Genomic DNA, 18,652 nt, shown 5'->3' with positions numbered 1-18,652 from the left:
GGCAGTAGTTAGACCTACCTGGGATACTGTGAACAGTCTTGGTCTCCTTATTGAAGGAAAGATATACTGGCATTGGAGGCATTCCCGAGAAGGTTCACTTGGTTGATCCCGGGTATGGAGTGATTTTCTTATGGGAGGGTGAGTAGATTGGGCCTGTATTCATTGGAATTTAGAAGAATGAGAGGTGACCTTGTTGAGCTATATGCTATTCTTAGAATACTTGACAGGGTAGATGCTGAGAGGATGTTTCTCTTGTGGGAGAGTTTAGGACCAAAGGGTATAACCTCAGAGTAAGGGGTGGTCCATTTAAGACAGAGATGAGGGTGATTTGCTTCTCTCGGATATAGTAAATCGATAGAATCCTTTACCGCAGAGAGCTGCAGAGTCGGTAAGTATTTTCAAAGCTGAGAAAAACAGATAATTAATCAGTAAGGAAATTAAGGGTAATGAGAATCAGGCAGGAAAATGGAGTTGAGGATTACCAGATGAGGCATGATCTAAAAGAATGGCAGAGCAGATTTGATGGGGGGAGTGGCGTACTTCTGCTACTACGTCTAATGGTCCTATGTTGCAGGACTCCTGTGGCTTATCTCCCAGATCTCCAGCCTTTCCAAATATTCATACTCACCAGCAGCTCACCCCCTCCCCAATGAAATTATGTTTCTCCTGTGATGTTAAGCTCTTGGTGTTGCTGACTGTCTGTCCCGGTGTTGTCCTCTCACACTTTCCTCTAGGTGCTGCTCTTTTCTCTCCACAGATGTTTCCTGACCTGAGCATTTCCAGCATTTTCTGAATCTCTATCAGATTTCCAGCATCAACAGTATTTTGCACCATTGGATTCCAAGAGCTGGCTGTGTGCACTTTAAGAAAGTGATGGGCTGATTTGATGGAGCTTTGAAAATAACAAGAGAGTTGATCCGCTGACTTGGATTTGATAGTTTAGCCCAGTGCTGTGTCTGAGAGCTGAATTTGAGATGCGCAGTCTGAGTGAGTGCAGTGTATCTAATTTCCCAGAATGCTTGGGGCGGGCTAGGGAGGTGAGCAGGTGATAAAGATCAAGGAGAAATGCGAAAGGAGGTTGGGTGGGGAGATCATTGTGGAGTATGGAGTGAGGCGCTCTGTAGGGTAAACGAGACCTCCTCCTGTGCAAGGATGAGCCTGGTACAGTTTAAGGTGGTGCACAGGGTGTATATGACTCGGGCAAGAATGAGTTGGTTCTTCCAGGTGGTAGCAGAGGAGTGTGAGAGGTGTGAGCAGGGGCCAGCGAATCACGCGCACATATTTTGCGGTTGCAAAAAAATTATGAAGGTTCTGGGCGGGCGTGTTCGCGGTCTTAGCCAGGATACTGGAGGTGGACCCGGACCCTTTGGTGGCGATATTTGGGGTTTCAGAGAAGCCGGAGCTCATGGAGATGAGGAAGGCTGATGTTGTGGCCTTCGCCTCTCTGATTGCACGGTGGCAAATTTTATTGGAGTGGCGGTCAGCATTGCCACCGGGGGTAGTGGCCTGGTTGGGTGACCTGTACAACTTCCTGTGGTTGGAGAAGATAAAGTATGAGTTTAGGGGCTCTGCAGAAGAGTTTGAGAAAAGGTGGGGGATGTTTGTGACCGTGTTTGAGGAACTGTTCGTCGCAGGAGGGGGAGGGGGTGGGGGGGGGGACAGGAGAGGAGGGGAGTGTGAAAAAGGGGAAAACATTTGTACAGACTGTATAGTTGATTGCTGTTGTTTCCCATGGTGTTTATGGGTTGCAACCTGTTTTGATGCATGTCTGTAATAAAATAATTTTTTAAAAAAATTCCCAGGATAAACCAGAACCCTTCAATCAGCTACATGAAGCAATATTTTCCTTAGCTTTCAACACTTCATGCCCAGAGTGTTTTTTTCAAATAATTTTGGAAAACAAGGGAAGAAATTTCAAAATCTCCATTGAATTAATATTTCTCCTGAGTGTTTTATATTAACCACATGCTCAGAGGGTTAAACTGGTCGTTGTCAGTTCAACAGGGGCTCACAGTGAATTGATAGCATGTTTTACACTCTGTCCGACTGTCTTTTCCTTTGCCCTCATGCTGCCTGGAAGGATGGGGTCTGGGTGGAGGAAAGAAAGTAGCCACACTCTCTGCTCCTGGTCACTATCCAGTGTTCCTGTTGGAAATAGAGGGTGTCTGACAGTCAAGTGAGGAAAAAGAAAGGACTTGCATCTGATGCCCCACACAGGGGACTAGCAGACTGCCACTCACTGGAACAGTCTCTAACTGAGGAGTCAGTCGCTTCAGCAAAGGAGGAGAGGAAGTTGGAGGAAATCAGATTTCCTTTTCATATTTTACTCAAGAATTGCACCGTACTATAGCAGAGAATACAGAGAGGATAGACACAGCAGATCACCTGACCATCACCCAAGGAACAACTACACAACTGTGGGAAGACATCAAGTTCCTTCAAAGCTTTGCTCATCACAGAGAAGATTGGGCAGTGAAACCATCAACTGGAAATCGGTCGGGTCAAGGAAGATCTGAAACTGGTCAATGGTGTGGAACCTTCCCTCAGAATCAACCTTTCTGAATATTCGGCTGTGGGTGATGGGTCATGGTGAGACTGGGAAGAGGTGTGGTAAAAGCTTCAATCATTGATTGAGGCTCATGAATCACTGACCCGTTCCTACAGTTGGGAGGCTGTTCAAGTGTGAGGTGTGTTGGGGACTCCACTCCACAGGTTGGTAGGATATTCTAAGGTGCATCTGTTGCAACTACTGTTAACACAAGGGCAACCTCATGGAAAGGAAACGATTGAGATGTGATAATTGTGATAAAGGTTTTGTGACGTCTACAATACCCAAGGCACCAGATGATTCACTTGGGAGAAACCATTCAATTGTGGTGTCCTTCTCACAATCATGAACCCTCTGTGATCACCACTAACGTCTTCACACGGGAGAAACCTTTTATATGTGAGGTGTGTAAAAGATCATTCTGGTACTTATCGACCATTCGTAAACACAAGCACTTCTCACATGTGAGAAAGCCTTCATGTACAAAATGTGACAAATGGGAAGGCAGTGGTGTTGTGGTATTGTTACTGGACTAGTAACCCAGAGACCCAGGGTAATGCTTTGGGGACATGGGTTTGAATTCCGGAAAGGCAGATGATGGAATTTGAATTCAATAAAAATCTGGAATTAAAAGTCCAATGACGACTATGAAACCATTGTCGATTGCTGTGAAAAAAAACATCTGGTAACTAATGTCCTTCAGGGAAGGAAATCTGTCATCCTTACCTGGTCTGGCTTACATGTGACTCCAGACCCACAGCTATATGGTTGACTCTTAAATGCCCTCAGGGATGGGCAACAAATGCTGGCCCAACCAGCAACGCTTACATCTCATGAATGAAGAAAAATAAAATAATTCACAGTCAGCAGACCTCCGTGAATATCAATGCATTCACAGGGGCGAGAAACCTTTCATGTGTGAGGTGTTTGACACGTTATTCACACAGAAAACAGGCCTCCGTGAACACCAACACAATCATTCAGGAGACAAACTATTCACATGTAACGTTTGCAACAAATCATTCTCACGGTCATCAGACCTCCACAGACACCAGCACATTCACACCTGCGGCTTTCACCAGCACATTCACACTGCGGCTCACTTGCTTCCTTTACACTGAGAGTTTTCTGTGTTGTTTACCCTCCAGTGCTCACACAGGGCAACTGTCCTTCCAAAGCATTATCTGTCTCAGCAGTGTCTGTCTCCAAACTCTCCCACCATCAGTCCAATCATTTCAAGGTCAATTGAACCTTTGTCCAGATTGCCGAACATCACCAGAATAAGACATCAATCTGTGCAGCAGTTGCTGCTTAAGTACAAGTTTCCCTGTGATGGACAAGAGTGCAAGATCTGAATATTTAGATGTTAATTTTCAAAACTTTAAATCTTAGTTTTTGAGCTGAAAATACAAAAAGATAACAAGATATTGTAAAAGTTGTCTTGGAGATGGCACTGACTTTGTTCGATTGTTTCCTCTAATCAGAAGTTCCCTGGGTGCAGGATGAAAGCTGTCTCCAGCACTCGGAACATGTGTCACAAGAAAGCACAGCAAAGTCTGGACCATGATTTGTTTTTAATTTCTTCCTTTAGATAAAACAATCCTTCACGTGCGAGGTGTGTGACAAATCATTCTCCAGGTTATCAACCCTCCGTGAACACCAGCGCACTCACACAGGAGAGACACCCTTCAGGTGTGAAGTGTGTGACAAATCGTTCTCACAGTCATGGAACCTCCGTGTCCATCAACGTATTCACACAGGAGAGAAGCCCTTCAGATGCGAGGTGTGTGACAAATCATTCTCAGTGTCATCGACCCTCCGTGTTCATCAACGTGTTCACACAGGAGAGAAGCCCTTCATGTGCATGGTGTGTAATAAATCATTTTCACAGTCATCGGCCCTGCGTGCACACCACCGCATTCACACAGGAGAGAGGCCCTTCCGTTGCACGGTGTGTGAGAAATCATTCTCCAAGTTATCAACCCTCCGTGAACACCAACGCACTCACACAGGAGAGAAGCCCTTCAGGTGCGAGGTGTGTGACAAATCATTCTCAGTGTCATCGACCCTCCGTGTCCATCAACGTGTTCACACAGGAGAGAAGCCCTTCATATGCAAGGTGTGTGACAAATCATTCTCAGATTCATCGACCTTCCGTGCGCACCAACACGTTCACACAGGAGAGAAGCCCTTCAGTTGTGAGGTGTGTGACAAATCATTCTCGCAGTCATCGCACCTCTACAAACATCAACGCACTCACACAGGGAAGAAATCGTTCATGTACGAGGTGTATGACAATTCATTCTCGTGTTCATCGACCCTCCATCAGCGTCAACGCAATTACACAGAAGAGAAACCCTTACCATGCAAGGTACGTGACTAATTACTTTCGGACTCACTGACTTCCGCATACACCACAATATTCACATGTACGGTATGTGGCAAATCATTCCCTGAGTCACCTTCCCTCTGTACACAGCAACATATTCACACAGGAGACAAACCATTCACATGTGACTTGTGCAAAAAATAATTCTCACGGTCATTAGACCTCCACAAATTACCAGCACATTCACACTGCGCCTCACCTTACACAGAATTGTCTGTGTTGTTTACCCTCCAGTGCTCACAGTGAAGCTGTCCTCCCAAAGCACAATCTGTCTCAGCAGTGTTTGTCTCCCAACAACTTCCACCATCAGTTAAACTATCTCAAAAAGGTCAATTTAACCTTTGATCAGATCATCAAACATCACCAAAAGCCGACATTAGTAGTATAAAAGCTGCTGCTTATGCACAAATTTCCCTGTGATGGAAAAGAGGGCAATATCTGAATATTAAACATAAATTTGTTAATTTTTGAATATTTAAATCCTAATTTTTGAGTTGGAAGTACAGAAAGTGACATGATGATTCTTAACTAATTTTATGAGGTTTTGATAAAATGCAGTTGTTTTGGAGATGGCTCTGACTTTGTCATAAGATTGATCTCTAATCAGAAGTCCCCCTGGGTGCAGGCTGAAAACTATCTCCAGCACTTGGAAATTGTGTCACAAGCAAAGTCTGGACCGTGATTCGTTTTTCATTTTTGTTTCCTCCATCAGGTAAATCTGGCCTATAATGTCCAGGAGCTCTCGTTGACTGGAGGGTGGGTTCCGTACATGAAGGAGCTGACGGAACAGGAGGAGTTCACGAGGAAGCTGTTTTACCTCTCCAACCCCACGATAACCAATGGTGGATCAGATATGGGGATGAATGAAGGTGATGTCAGCAGCTCATTGTTTAAACCATCAGGAGGAGAGTTAATTTTGTTTTTGTTTTATTGCCACGTGTACCGAGGTACAGTGAAAACTATTTTTTTGCGTACAGTGCAGACAGCCCATTCCGTATATGAAATAAAAACATAGGACATAAATAAATACACAATGAAAATATATAGACACAATTTATGTGACAAAAGATAATAATTGTGATTTATTCCTTTGACAGATACACAGGTGTCCATGAGCACATCAGATGGTGATGGAGGAGAGTTGGCAGCAGCATTCCAGATTCCAGGAAGGGCTGATGAGGAATGGATGGAGGTGAATACCTCACAGCAATATGGCATGGCAGCTGCAGTGGAGGACGGAGAGGAGTATCTGGAGGGTAGTGTTGATGAGTTAAATTTAAATATTGTGACCTGTGTGAAGGAGGAGCCCTGTGATGATCTCGCTGCTGTGATGGAGGGAGGGCGCTTGGAACCTTCCAGAAATGAGGAATCTGCGGCTTTGGGAGCAGAAGCTCCACTGGCTTCACAAGCACGCGGACAACATCACGCTTATGCTGCCAGTAAAGAAAATGAAGATGATCTGAAACCTCTTGAGCGCTTCCATCAGGAACAGGTTGAAAGTACGGAAAACTATAAGGCCACTTCTAACTTGCTTCAGCAAACCTTGGTTGAATTTAAGACGGACATTCGCCAGAATCTGCAAAGGGACAATGAGATTCTTCAGCAGCATCTGCAAAGAAACAATGAGATTCTTGAGCGGTATCTACAAAATGACAATCAGATTCTTAAGCAGCATCTACAAAGAAATAATGCGATTCTTCAGCAGCATCTACAAAGAAACAAAGCGATTCTTCAGCAGCAGAATGAGTTTTTTTGTCATATTCTGCAATGAAACTTTGAATGAAATGAGCAGATTGTAGCGCCTGCACCTTCTGGCCAGCAGCAGCCCAGTCCAGAGACATGTCTGCTGGACATGCCTCATGGAGCCGGGGAGACACAGCGGGATTAGGGTCTGTCCCTCCCACCATTGCCTCCTTGACCCCATTATCTTCTCCTTCTGTGGGATATGTTTCTGTCTGGATTTTTTCCAGTGCAGAGAATCTCTCCATCGTGAGGACAATGGCAGAAGAAGGCCAAATCCATGAGTCCTGTATCTCCCCACCACCAGTCCCCACCCAGCCCCAATTACAGAATTTCCCATTTTCATGAGATCAGGAATGGGTTTGGCTGGGATTTGCTTGTTGCACAGAGGCAACTATCCATAGAAATCAGCAGCTGCCTCCACTGTGTATTTCTCAGTGAGAGATGTCTGAAAACCAATTTGTGCAGGTTTGACCCATGTGATCAATATAGGAATTTGAGATGTATTGTACTATAGCTATTTGGTGCAATTAGGGTTAAAAGCCTGGGTTAGGCTGCAGCAATCATGTTTTAAAAGAAATCCTAGTTTGAAAGGCAAGTATATTTTGGGAGCATGGAGAGCAATTAAACCATTGTAAAAGGCTTTGGTTAATCGAATTTTCTCTTGATTAATGGGATTACCTGTGAAGTTAATTAGATTTCAGCTTGATAAGATGATGTCATTACTGGGTGGAGCTACGGTATCAGGCATTTTGTAGGAAAAGCAGGTCAGTGCAGTTCTGGATGAAGCAGTGACCACAAGTCAGGTTTTACTCTGCAGTTTAAAAAGAGATTAGGTCTTTAAAACAGTGCAAACTAGGGAGCTGAAACAAGCTGAGAAACAGCTTCTGAAGACATACAGACAGAGTTTCTGCATGGGTCTGACAGGGTCTGACAGATTTAAAGCAGTGTCAAAGGATCTCTCTTTCTTAAAGAACATCTCTGTGAAGCAAGTATCCTATGTGCCATTGGTAGTTACAGTGGCTTGAGAGCTGAAATGGTTTTCTTCTTGTTCAAGTAGGAATAAAGAAAGATAGCAATTCAGGGTATTTGATTCATTGCATTGAGGAGTATTGTTTAAGTGGTAATTGTAAGTTATTTTCTGGGGTGATGTTAAAGATTTTAATACTGTGTTAGTAATAAGGTTTGATATAATATACCATAATCACTGTTTCTTTGTGTAATCACTCCCGGAGTGAGGTATCCTTTCTCATAGTCTTACAAAATTAAAATAAAATATTGGGGTTCTGTCCAGTATCCTAGCCACTTTTGGGGTCTGGTCTAGTATTGTAATACCCAATAGGAGCAAGTTTGAACTCTGTGGATTTGTTTGGATAGTTAGGGTACGCTTTTGTAGAGTATATGATCCCAGACATCTTTGTTGGTGGTAAGCTGCCTTTTGACATTACTGTAAGTAGAAATGAATGCGCATGAAAAGTGCAAAAACCATTGGAACTGAGAACTCAAAGAACTGTCAAAAATAATTGTCAGAGGTGTCAACATGAACTGTCAAAATGAGCTGTCAAGCTATCGAGGCATTTAAACCTCCTGACTTTAACTCCGAAGAAACTGGAGGATTACAAATTATTGCCTCAGTGATTGATTGAATTAATGTTACATGACACATTTCACAGCCCTCCATTGTCACAGTAGAGTGCCTGCCATATTAATTTGATTGACTCCAAGTGGTTATGGACACTTCAAGTGGAATTATGAATTTCAATGTTTTTTTTTTAGACAGGATGATGCAATTCAATTAAATATTTGCTATAAGGAATGTAGATGTACTAATTGCTTTTTAAAAATAATAAATTCATGGTTTTAAAAACAGTCTGCAAAAGACACTTGAAACTTCATTTTATTTAATCTCAGCATGAGGTCCTGAGGTCTGCCCATTGTGGATAATGGGTGAGCTGGCAAGGGTGGTGTAATGGCAATTACACCATGAAAGAGCCATGTGGATTGGGTGGGGAACACCGGTTGGCATGGAGGGTATGAGGAACCATGGAAGTGGTTGAATGCAGAAGTTGAATTGGAAAGTATGGAGTGAGTCATGGTCAGAGGGGCATAGGATGCCATAGAGGTTATGAAGGGCCATGCGGCAAGGTAAGTACTATTCTGAGTCATAGATGCTGAAACTGCTGGAGGTAGACAAGCTGAATGGAATGAGAGTTGCTGTACAACCCATCAGACTGAAAGAAGCAACACTGAAAGGTCAATATGTGAATCATTCTGTCACAATCATTGGCACATTGAAGTTGCAGCCAAGTTATCGGTTATAAACTTGGGGTTTTAAGAAGCATTTTCACAGTTCAGAACATAGAATCTCTACAGTGCATAAAGGGGCCACATGGCCCGTTGAGTCTGCACCGACACTCCAAAAGAGCACCCGACCTAGGCCCAATCCCTCACCTTATTCCCATAACCCCATCTAACCTTTGAACACTTGGGGGTAATTTAGCATGGCAAATCCATCAAACCTGCACATCTTTAGACTGTGGACCGGAAACCCAGAGGAAACCCACACAGACTCAGGAGTATGTTTATCCAGGACCCAGGTTCAATTCCCATCTTGGGTGACTGTGGAGTTTGCACTTTCTTCCTGTGTCTACGTGAGTTCCCTCCGGGTTCTCCGGTTTCTTTCCACAGTTTAAAGATGTGCGGATTAGGTGGATTGGCCATGCTAAATTGCTCCTTAGTATCCAAAAGGATTAGGTGGAGTTACTGGGATAGGTAGGGTGTTCTATCAGAGGGTCGGTACAGACTCAATGGGCCAAACGGCCTCCTTCTGAACTGTAGTGATTCTGTGTGACAACTCCACACAGACAATCACCCAAGGTCGGCATCGAACCTGGGTCCCTGGTGCTGTGAGGCAGCAGTGCTGACCACTGAGCTACCACGCTGTCCATGAGTCAATATAAATCTCTTGTGCTGAACAATCTTATATCCATAAAATCTCATTCCGGATAAACAAATGCCTGACTCCCTCTCGGACCAAAACACTGCCTGAGGCCTGAGTCTGGCTGTGGTTCCAACCTGGAAAACTGACTCCCTCTCCATTAGTAACAGGTGCTCTGGCACAAATGCTTCAATTGGGAACTAAACAGTACCTCCTAAAACACAGCAGTGACTTCTTGAGCAGTGCCATCTTTGTGCCTGACTGCTACCTGATTCATCAGTGGCAAGGAATAAAACACTAAAGCTGTGTTGGCAACAAATGCAGCATTTTATCTTGCCCCATCAACAAAGACAGATCATTTGGCCCATCTGCTTTTTACCGGTGCTTATGCTCCACATGACAGTCCTATTTTATCTCACCCTATCAGCAGATCCTTGTATTTCCTCGAACATCTACTTACGTGGCTTTCCATCAAATACGTGAAAACTATCTGCCTCAACCATTCTCTGTGGGAACAAGTTCCACATTCTAATCATTCCCTTGGGAAAGAAGTTTCTCCTGCATTCCTGATTGGATTTATTATTGACCATCTTATATTTCTGGACCCATGCTTTGGATTTCCCCAAACAAGTGGGGCCATCTATTCATTTACCCCCAAATTCTTTATTTTAGAATTCATAATTTTAAAGATTTCTATGATGGCCCTCCTTTCTAGGGAAGAGTGCTAGCCTGTTCAGTCTTTTCTGATAGTGACAATGTCTGAATGCTCAATATCCTTATCAATCTTTTTGCTGCACTCCAGTTCTTTTTCAATATGTTGATCTGAACTGTGCACAGCTCTCCAAGTGTGGTCTAAACAAGGTTCTAGACAAGTTCAGTATCACTTCTCTGTCACTGAACTCATCTCCTCTAGAGATCTTCCCTCCACAATGCCCCACCTCATAATCTCCCAATCCCGGACAGCCCTCTTTTACTTCCTCCCCAAAATCCACAAACCGGACCCTGTAGGACCATTGTATCAGCCTGTTCCTGCCCGACCAAACTCATTTCTTCCTATCTTGACTCCATACTCTTTCCTCTTGTCCAGTCCCTTCCAACCTACATTCGCAATTCCTCCGATGCACTACACCAGATCAACAACTCCCAGTTCCTGGCCCTCACCGCCTGCTCTTTACCATGGATGTCCAATTGCACTATACCTCAATTCCCCATCAGGATGGCCTGAGGGCTCTCTGCTTCTTCCTCAAACAAAGGCCCAAACAATCACCATCCACCAACACTCTCCTCCGTCTGACTGAACGTCTTCACACTCAATAATTTCTCCTTTAACATGTTTCATTTCCTCCAAACCAAAGGTGTGGCTATGGGTACCTGCATTGGTCCCAGTTTGCCTGTCTCTTCATGGGTATGTGGAACATTCTTGTTCTAGTCCTACTCTGGCCCCATCCCAGAACTCTTTTATCGGTTCATCGCCGAGTGTTTCAGTGCCACTTTATGTTCCCGTCTGGACCTGGAAAAATGTATTCATTTCGCTTCCAATTTCCACCCCTCTATCACCGCAACATGGTCCATCTCCGACACTTCCCTTACCTTCCTTGACCTTTTCATCTTGACTACAGCTCTTCACGCACCATCTCATTCTCTCATTTCCTTCGCCTCTGTTGCATCTGTTCTGATGATGGCACTTCCCAAAACTGTGCTGCTGACATGTCTTCATTCTTCCTTAATCGTGGCTTCCCACACACTGTGGGTGACAGGGCTCTCAACCGTGTCTGACCCATCTCCCGCACCTCTATCCTCACCCCCCTCTCCTCCCTCCCAGAAACAGGATAGAGTCACTCTTGTCCTCCCTTTTCACCCCACCAGTCCCTGCATTCAAAGAATCATCCTCTGCCAGTTCCGCCAACTCCAACATGATTCCACCACCAAACACATCTTCCCCTCACTCCGCCTGTCCGCATTTCCCAGGGACCATTCCCTTCGGGATACCCTGGGGGGAGGGGAGTCCATTACTCTAGAATGTACTCATACAAATGGACTGCTGTCAATAGGTGACTGGGGCCATAGTCGTGCCTGCTATGGCTTGGGGATTCCCCCATGTAGGCCGCTCGTCTTGCCTCAATGTCCTGCAAGCTCAGCTGTTGAATCCCCGTACTAATTTTCTCGAATATCTGTCTCCCTAACCGCGGCCCCTGAATCCAGCTCCATACCTAACGGGTGGCCGTTTACCTGGACAGTTATTCGGATTGAGCAACCAGCGGCACAGCAGTGCAATTTAATTGCATGCACTCGTCTTCAGCAGACAGTTCCAGATGGAGGCTCCTGGCTCTGGCTGGTGACCGTTAATTTCCAATCTCTGTGGCTTCGCCAATTGCAAGTGCGGCATAGCCTCGGATCATTCTCCATTGGTTCTGGGGAGGTGTACTGGCTGGTCATGGAGCGGAAGCCAGATGTTAATTCTGCTGATCACCTGTGGGGCCCCACCTATGCTGTCATAAAGAGCTAACCTACCCCGCAGCCCCAGACACCAGGGCATTCAAAGAGCTCGTGACACTTGTGACAAACCACTACGACCTCAAGCCATCGGTCACTGTGCAAAGATACCGATTTAACATGGCCGAGAGAACCTCAGGGGAATTCATTACCGAATTTCTGTTGCAATTGCACAAACTTGCAGAGTATTGTGACTATCGGCCTTCGGCAATGTTTGGGCCAGGGTGGAGTTCCATGGGTCCCAGCCCTAGGGGCCGCTGTGTTCCTGAATGGGTGCGTGGGGGGGGGGGGGGGGAATGGGGAGGGGTGCATCCAAGCCTGTTGACCTCCACTCCTGGCAGCCCCAGGAGTTCCTGAACTCCTTGTTCTGCACTCGCTCATGAGAGGGAGATCTCAACAGCCTTTTTAGGCACAGTAACGGCTCAGCCAGAAATTTCCGCTGGATCACCATATTATTTATCCCACATACAAGGTAGTGCCATAGGATTTTGGGCAGAAATGGCCCATAGTCACAATACTCAAATTAATTCCCCCTAAACGGGGAAGTTCGTTCTCCATGAGGCTCATGGGGAGATTAATCGGGTCATCCCCGTGGGTCTCACAGGGGTTCTAACACTACTCTCATCAAATCATTAAATTATAAAACACCTCAATTAAATTACTCCTTAATTTTTTACGTTTAAGGGAATACAAGCTCAGCCTGTACAGCCTCTCCTCAAAATGTAACTCTTTTAACCCAGAAGCATTCTGGTGAATCTATGCTGCTCTCCCTCCAGGGGCACTATATCCTTCCAGAGGTGCAGTGCCCAAAACTGAACACAGTTCTCCAGATAGGGTCAAAATCGACCCTACAGCTGGAACAGAGCTTCCACAATATCATGGTGGGAGGGCCTGTGCCTATGCTGTTGTATGACTCGATGACACTGTTGGTTTACAGGGAGAAAATGTTCAGGGGAGAGGGAATTACTGAAGTTCCTGTTCCATCCCAACTGTCTATAGTCAGTCAGTTTCTGTGAGAAAGATGTGCCCGTGTTTTTGAACCTTAATTTTGTGGGCAATTTTAAAAAATCAGCAGCAAGCTTTTTACTGATTTAAACAAATACATTATTTTTTAATTTCAGGACTCACGCCACAATCGAATACTATGGCACCCAGTCTCTCTCACACACAAACTCTCTCACACAAATATACTCAAGAAAGTAACCTTTAAAAGTCAGAAAAGTGAAGCAATTCACAATGTCTGTCTTAAAATCTAACTGGAGCTCACTGTCTGAAAGGGTGCTTGAGATCGGAACCCTCACAATATTTCTGAAGCATTCAGATAAGCCTTTGAAATACGTATTCAAGGCTCTGTTTGTTGACGGCAACTTTCCGTGCTTGGAGGAGGAGTTTGAGCTGACCCGGGGAAATGGGTTCAGATACCTGCAGGCGAGGGACTTTGTGCGGAGACAAGTCTTGACCTTTCCATACCTACTGCTCCAGGGGATACAGGATAAGGTAGTGTCGAAAACAGGAGTGGGGGAGGGGAAGATCTCGGAAATTTATAAAGAACTCGTGGAATGGGAGGGAACCCCAATAGGTGAGAAGAAGTGAAAATGAGAGGTAGAATTAGGCAAGGAATTAGAGGTGGGATTGTGAGAGGATGTCCTGAGGGGTTAAAGCGGCCTCGTTGTGTGCCAGGCTTAGCCTGATACAATTCAAGGTGGTCTACAGGGCGCATATGATTGTGGCCCTTGTTTGAGGTTGTTTGAAGGGGTGAAGGATAGGTGTGGGCGGTGTGTGGGAGGGCCCACAAATCATGTCCACATGTTTTGGGCATGTCCGAAGTTTAGGGAATTTTGGCATGGATTTGCCAATGTCATGTCCATGGTATTGAAGGTAAGGGTGGTTCAGAGTCCAGAGGTGGCGATTTCTGGTGTGTCGGAAGACCCGGGAGTCCAGGGGGTGAGAGAGGCTGATGTTTTGGCATTTGCCTCCCTGATAGCACAGAGACGGATCTTATTGGCGCAGAGGGACTCGGAACTCCCCAAAATCGGGGGTTTGGGTAAGTGACATGGCCAGGTTTCTCAGACTGGAGAACAAGTTTGCCCTGAGGGGATTGATGTTAGGGTTCGCCCAGAGGTGGCAAACATTAATTGACTTCTTTGGGGAGCACTGCTGCCTCACGCCGCCAAGGACCCGAGTTTGATTTGGAGTTTGCATATTGTCTGCGTGGGTCTCACCCCCACAAACCCAAAGATGTGCAGGGTAGGTAGGTTGGCCATGCTAAATTGCCCCTTAATTGGGAAGCAAGAATTGGGTGCTCTAAATAAATAATAAATGGTTCACTGAAGACTTTAAATTAATTTAATTCTCACTCCCAAAATAAACAATTCTCTGGATTGCACTTCTTTACAAGAAGCACATACATCATTTCTCCAGTTAAGTGAGCCCACTTACTTTAAAAAAAAAGGAATATACTTTCATTTCTGTTTGACAGTGAAGTATTACGGGTAAGGCAAGCTTTGATTAGTCCTTGGAACTATGATGTTGTTGCCATTACAGAGACTTGGTTGAGGGAAGGGCAGGATTGGCAGCTAAACGTTCCAGGATTTAGATGTTTCAGGTGGGAGAGAGGGGGATGTAAAAGGGGTGGCGGAGTTGCGCTACTGGTTAGGGAAAATATCACAGCTGTACTACGGGAGGACACCTCAGAGGGCAGTGAGGCTATATGGGTAGAGATCAGGAACAAGAAGGGTGCAGTCACAATGTTGGGGGTTTACTACAGGCCTCGCAACAGCCAGCCAGAGATAGAGGAGCAGATAGGTAGACAGATTTTGGAAAAGAGTAAAAACAACAGGGTTGTTGTGATGGGAAACTTCAACTTCCCCAATATTAACTGGGACTCACTTAGTGCCAGGGGCTTAGACGGGCAGAGTTTGTAAGGAGTATCCAGGAGGGCTTCTTAAAACAATATGTAGACAGTCCAATTAGGGAAGGGGCTGTACTGGACCTGGTATTGGGGAATGAGCCTGGCCAGGTGGTAGAAGTTTCAGTAGGGGAGCATTTTGGGAACAGTGATCACAATTCAGTAAGTTTTAAAGTACCGGTGGACAAGGATAAGAGTGGTCCTAGGGTGAATGTGCTAAATTGGGGGGAAGGCTAATTATAACAATATTAGGCGGTAACTGAAGAACCTAGATCGGGGGCGGATGTTTGAGGGTAAATCAACATCTGACATGTGGGAGGCTTTCAAGTGTCAGTTGAAAGGAATTCAGGACCGGCATGTTCCTGTGAGGAAGAAGGATAAATACGGCAATTTTCGGGAACCTTGGATAACGAGAGATATTGTCGGCCTCGTCAAAAAGAAAAAGGAGGCATTTGTCAGGGCTAAAAGGCTGGGAACAGACGAAGCCTGTGTGGAATATATGGAAAGTAGGAAGGAACTTAAGTAAGGGGTCAGGAGGGCTAGAAGGGGTCACGAAAAGTCATTGGCAAATAGGGTTAAGGAAAATCCCAAGGCTTTTTACACGTACATAAAAAGCAAGAGGGTAGCCAGGGAAAGGGTTGGCTCACTGAAGGATAGGCAAGGGAATCTATGTGTGGAGCCAGAGGAAATGGGCGAGGTACTAAATGAATACTTTGCATCAGTATTGACCAAAGAGAAGGAATTGGTAGATGGAGAAGAGTGTGTACATAGCCTGGGTCACATTGAGATCCAAAAAGACGAGGTGTTGGGCGTCTTGAAAAATATTAAGGTAGATAAGTCCCCAGGGCCTGATGGGATCTACCCCAGAATACTGAAGGAGGCTAGAGAGGAAATTGCTGAGGCCTTGACAGAAATCTTTGGATCCTCAGTCTTCAGGTGATGTCCCGGATGACTGGAGAATAACCAATGTTGTTCCTCTGTTTAAGAAGGGTAGCAAGGATAATCGAGGGAACTACAGGCCGGTGAGCCTTACGTCAGTGGTAGGGAAATTACTGGAGAGAATTCTTAGAGACAGGATCTACTCCCATTTGGAAGGAAATGGACGTATTAGTGAGAGGCAGCATGGTTTTGTGAAGGGGAGGTCGTGTCTCACTAACTTGATAGAGTTTTTCGAGGAGGTCAGAAAGATGATTGATGCAGGTAGGGCAGTGGATGTTGTCTATATGGACTTCAATAAGGCCTTTGACAAGGTCCCTCATGGTAGACTAGTACAAAAGGTGAAGTCACACGGGATCAGGGCGAGCTGGCAAGGTGGATGCAGAACAGGCTAGGTCATAGAAGGCAGAGTGTAGCAATGGAAGGATGCTTTTCTAATTGGAGAGCTGTGACCAGTGGTGTTCTGCAGGGATTAGTGCTGGGACCTTTGCTGTTTGTAGTATATGTAAATGATTTGGACGGAAATGTAACTGGTCTGATTAGTAAGTTTGCAGACGACACAAAGGTTGGTGGAATTGCGGATAGCGATGAGGACTGTCAGAGGATACAGCAGGATTTAGATTGTTTGGAAACTTGGGCGGGGAATTCTGGACAAATGTGAGGTAATGCATTTTGGAAGGTCTAATGCAGGTAGGGAATATACAGTGAATGGTAGAACCCTCAAGAGTATTGAAAGTCAGAGAGATCTAGGTGTGCAGGTTCACAGGTCACTGAAAGGGGCAACACTGGTGGAGAAGGTAGTCAAGAAGGCATACGGCATGCTTGCCTTCATTGGCCGGGGCATTGAGTATAAGAATTGGCAAGTCATGTTGCAGCTGTATAGAACCTTAGTTAGGCTACACTTGGAGTATAGTGTTCAATTCTGGTCGCCACACTACCAGAAGGATGTGGAGGCTTTAGAGAGGGTGCAGAAGAGATTTACCAGAATGTTGCCTGGTATGGAGGGCATTAGCTATGAGGAGCGGGTGAATAAACTCCATTTGTTCTCAATGGAACGACGGAGGTTGAGGGGCGACCTGATAGCGGTCTACAAAATTATGAGGGGCATAGACAGAGTCAGAGGCTTTTCCCCAGGGTAGAGGGGTCAACTACAAGGGGGCATAGGTTTAAGGTGCGAGGGGCAAGGTTTAGAGTAGATGCACGAGGCAAGTTTTTTGCACAGAGGGTAGTGGGTGCCTGGAACTCGCTGCCGGAGGAGGTGGTGGAAGCAGGGACAATAGTGACATTTAAGGGGCATCTTGACAAATACATGAATAGGATGGGAATAGAGGGATACGGATCCAGGAAGTGGAGAAGATTGTAGTTTAGTCGGGCAGCATGGTCGGCACGGGCTTGGAGGGCCTAAGGGCCTGTTCCTGTGCTGTACTCTTCTTTGTTCTTGAATCAGTTCTTGAGTACACAGGGTAGGTCATGTGAGCTTCTGTGAACATCTTTGGAGCACAATTCCCACTTTATGAAGGAGAACTCAGTAACAAAGTGTCCAAATTGAACAAGATCGAAGATCTGAATGTGGCACCCCTTCATTACGCGTGATTGGGAGAAGTCGTGGATTATCTTTTCTCTTCAGGTTGGTCCTGGAGTTAAGGAGCAGTTTTGATAGAGGAAAGCAGGACCACTAGTGCTTGATGTGGTCCAGTCAGATCTGCACGGTAGCACAGTGGTTAGCACTGTTGCTTCACAGCGCCAATGTCCTAGGTTTGATTCCCGCTTGGGTCACTCTCTGTGCAGCGTCTGCACATTCTCCCCATGTCTGTGTGGGTTTCCTCCGGGTGCTCCGGTTTCCTCCCACAAGTCCCCAAAGACGTGCTGTTAGGTGAATTGGACATTCTGAATTCTCCCTTTGTGTACCCGAACACGCGCCATGTTAATATAAGCCTACTTGTGACAATAATAAAGATTATTATTGTTAGAACAATGAATGGATAGAACAGTTGTGTACCAGATACCAAATCTTCACACCTTGGACTTGAGAAGCAAGGAAATCAAACAACAAAGAACATTCCAGCACTGGAACAGGCCCTTTGGCCCACCAAGCATGTGCCGATCCAGATTCCTTATTTAGACCTACTACTTATTACACAAATGATCTGCATCCCTCCATTCCCCACCCATTCAAATGTCTATCAAGAAACACCTTAAACGTGGCTCTCATACCTGTCTCCACCACCTTCACTGGCAATGCTATTCAGGCACCCAGCACCCTCTGCGTGAAAAACTTTCCCTGCATATCTCTCCTAAACTTTCTCCATCTCACCTTGAACTGGTGCCCCCTTGTAATTGAATCTTCTACCCTGGGAAAAAGTTTCTGGCTATTCACCCTGTCTATACCTCTCATAATTTTGTAGACCTCAATCAGGTCTCCCCTCAGCCTCCGTCTTTCCAAATAAAACAATTTGAGTCTATTCAACCCACCCGGCAGGTGCCGGGGTTTAGATATTTCAGTAAGCTCAGGGAAGGTGGTAAAAGAGGGGGAGGGGTGGCATTGTTAGTCAAGGACAGTATTACGGTGGCAGAAAGGACGTCTGATGAGGACTCGTCTACTGAGGTAGTATGGGCTGAAGTTAGAAACAGGAAAGGAGAGGTCACCCTGTTAGTGGTTTTCTATAGGCCTCCGAAAAGTTCCAGAGATATAGAGGAAAG

At 45.5% G+C, this 18,652-nt stretch overlaps 1 protein-coding gene and 1 long non-coding RNA gene across 3 annotated transcripts in view; one reads left to right on the top strand and one right to left on the bottom strand.

Annotated features, from left to right (window-relative positions):
• The window catches only part of LOC140389195 (uncharacterized), a 43,971-nt gene extending 35,425 nt beyond the window's left edge, over nt 1-8,546 (top strand). For both annotated transcript variants that reach the window (XM_072473358.1, XM_072473360.1), the window contains exons 3-5: nt 4,140-4,919; nt 5,650-5,806; nt 6,035-8,546. In XM_072473358.1, the coding sequence (XP_072329459.1) occupies nt 4,140-4,919; nt 5,650-5,806; nt 6,035-6,708 (1,611 nt within the window). In that variant the 3' untranslated portion in view covers nt 6,709-8,546. The remainder of the gene's footprint in view (nt 1-4,139; nt 4,920-5,649; nt 5,807-6,034) is intronic.
• On the bottom strand, nt 6,079-12,239 carry LOC140389229 (uncharacterized). The gene is made up of 2 exons (XR_011934305.1): nt 11,845-12,239; nt 6,079-6,546 (listed from the first exon to the last, which is right to left on the bottom strand). It is a non-coding gene; the product is annotated as an uncharacterized lncRNA (long non-coding RNA).
• Nucleotides 12,240-18,652: the final 6,413 nt, after the last annotated feature.

The sequence above is a fragment of the Scyliorhinus torazame genome, chromosome 14, assembly GCF_047496885.1.
Source record: "Scyliorhinus torazame isolate Kashiwa2021f chromosome 14, sScyTor2.1, whole genome shotgun sequence".
In the NCBI taxonomy this organism is placed as follows: Eukaryota; Metazoa; Chordata; class Chondrichthyes; order Carcharhiniformes; family Scyliorhinidae; genus Scyliorhinus; species Scyliorhinus torazame.
The sequence above is the reverse complement of the archived record's forward strand: the minus strand, read 5'-3'. Positions and strand labels throughout refer to the sequence as shown.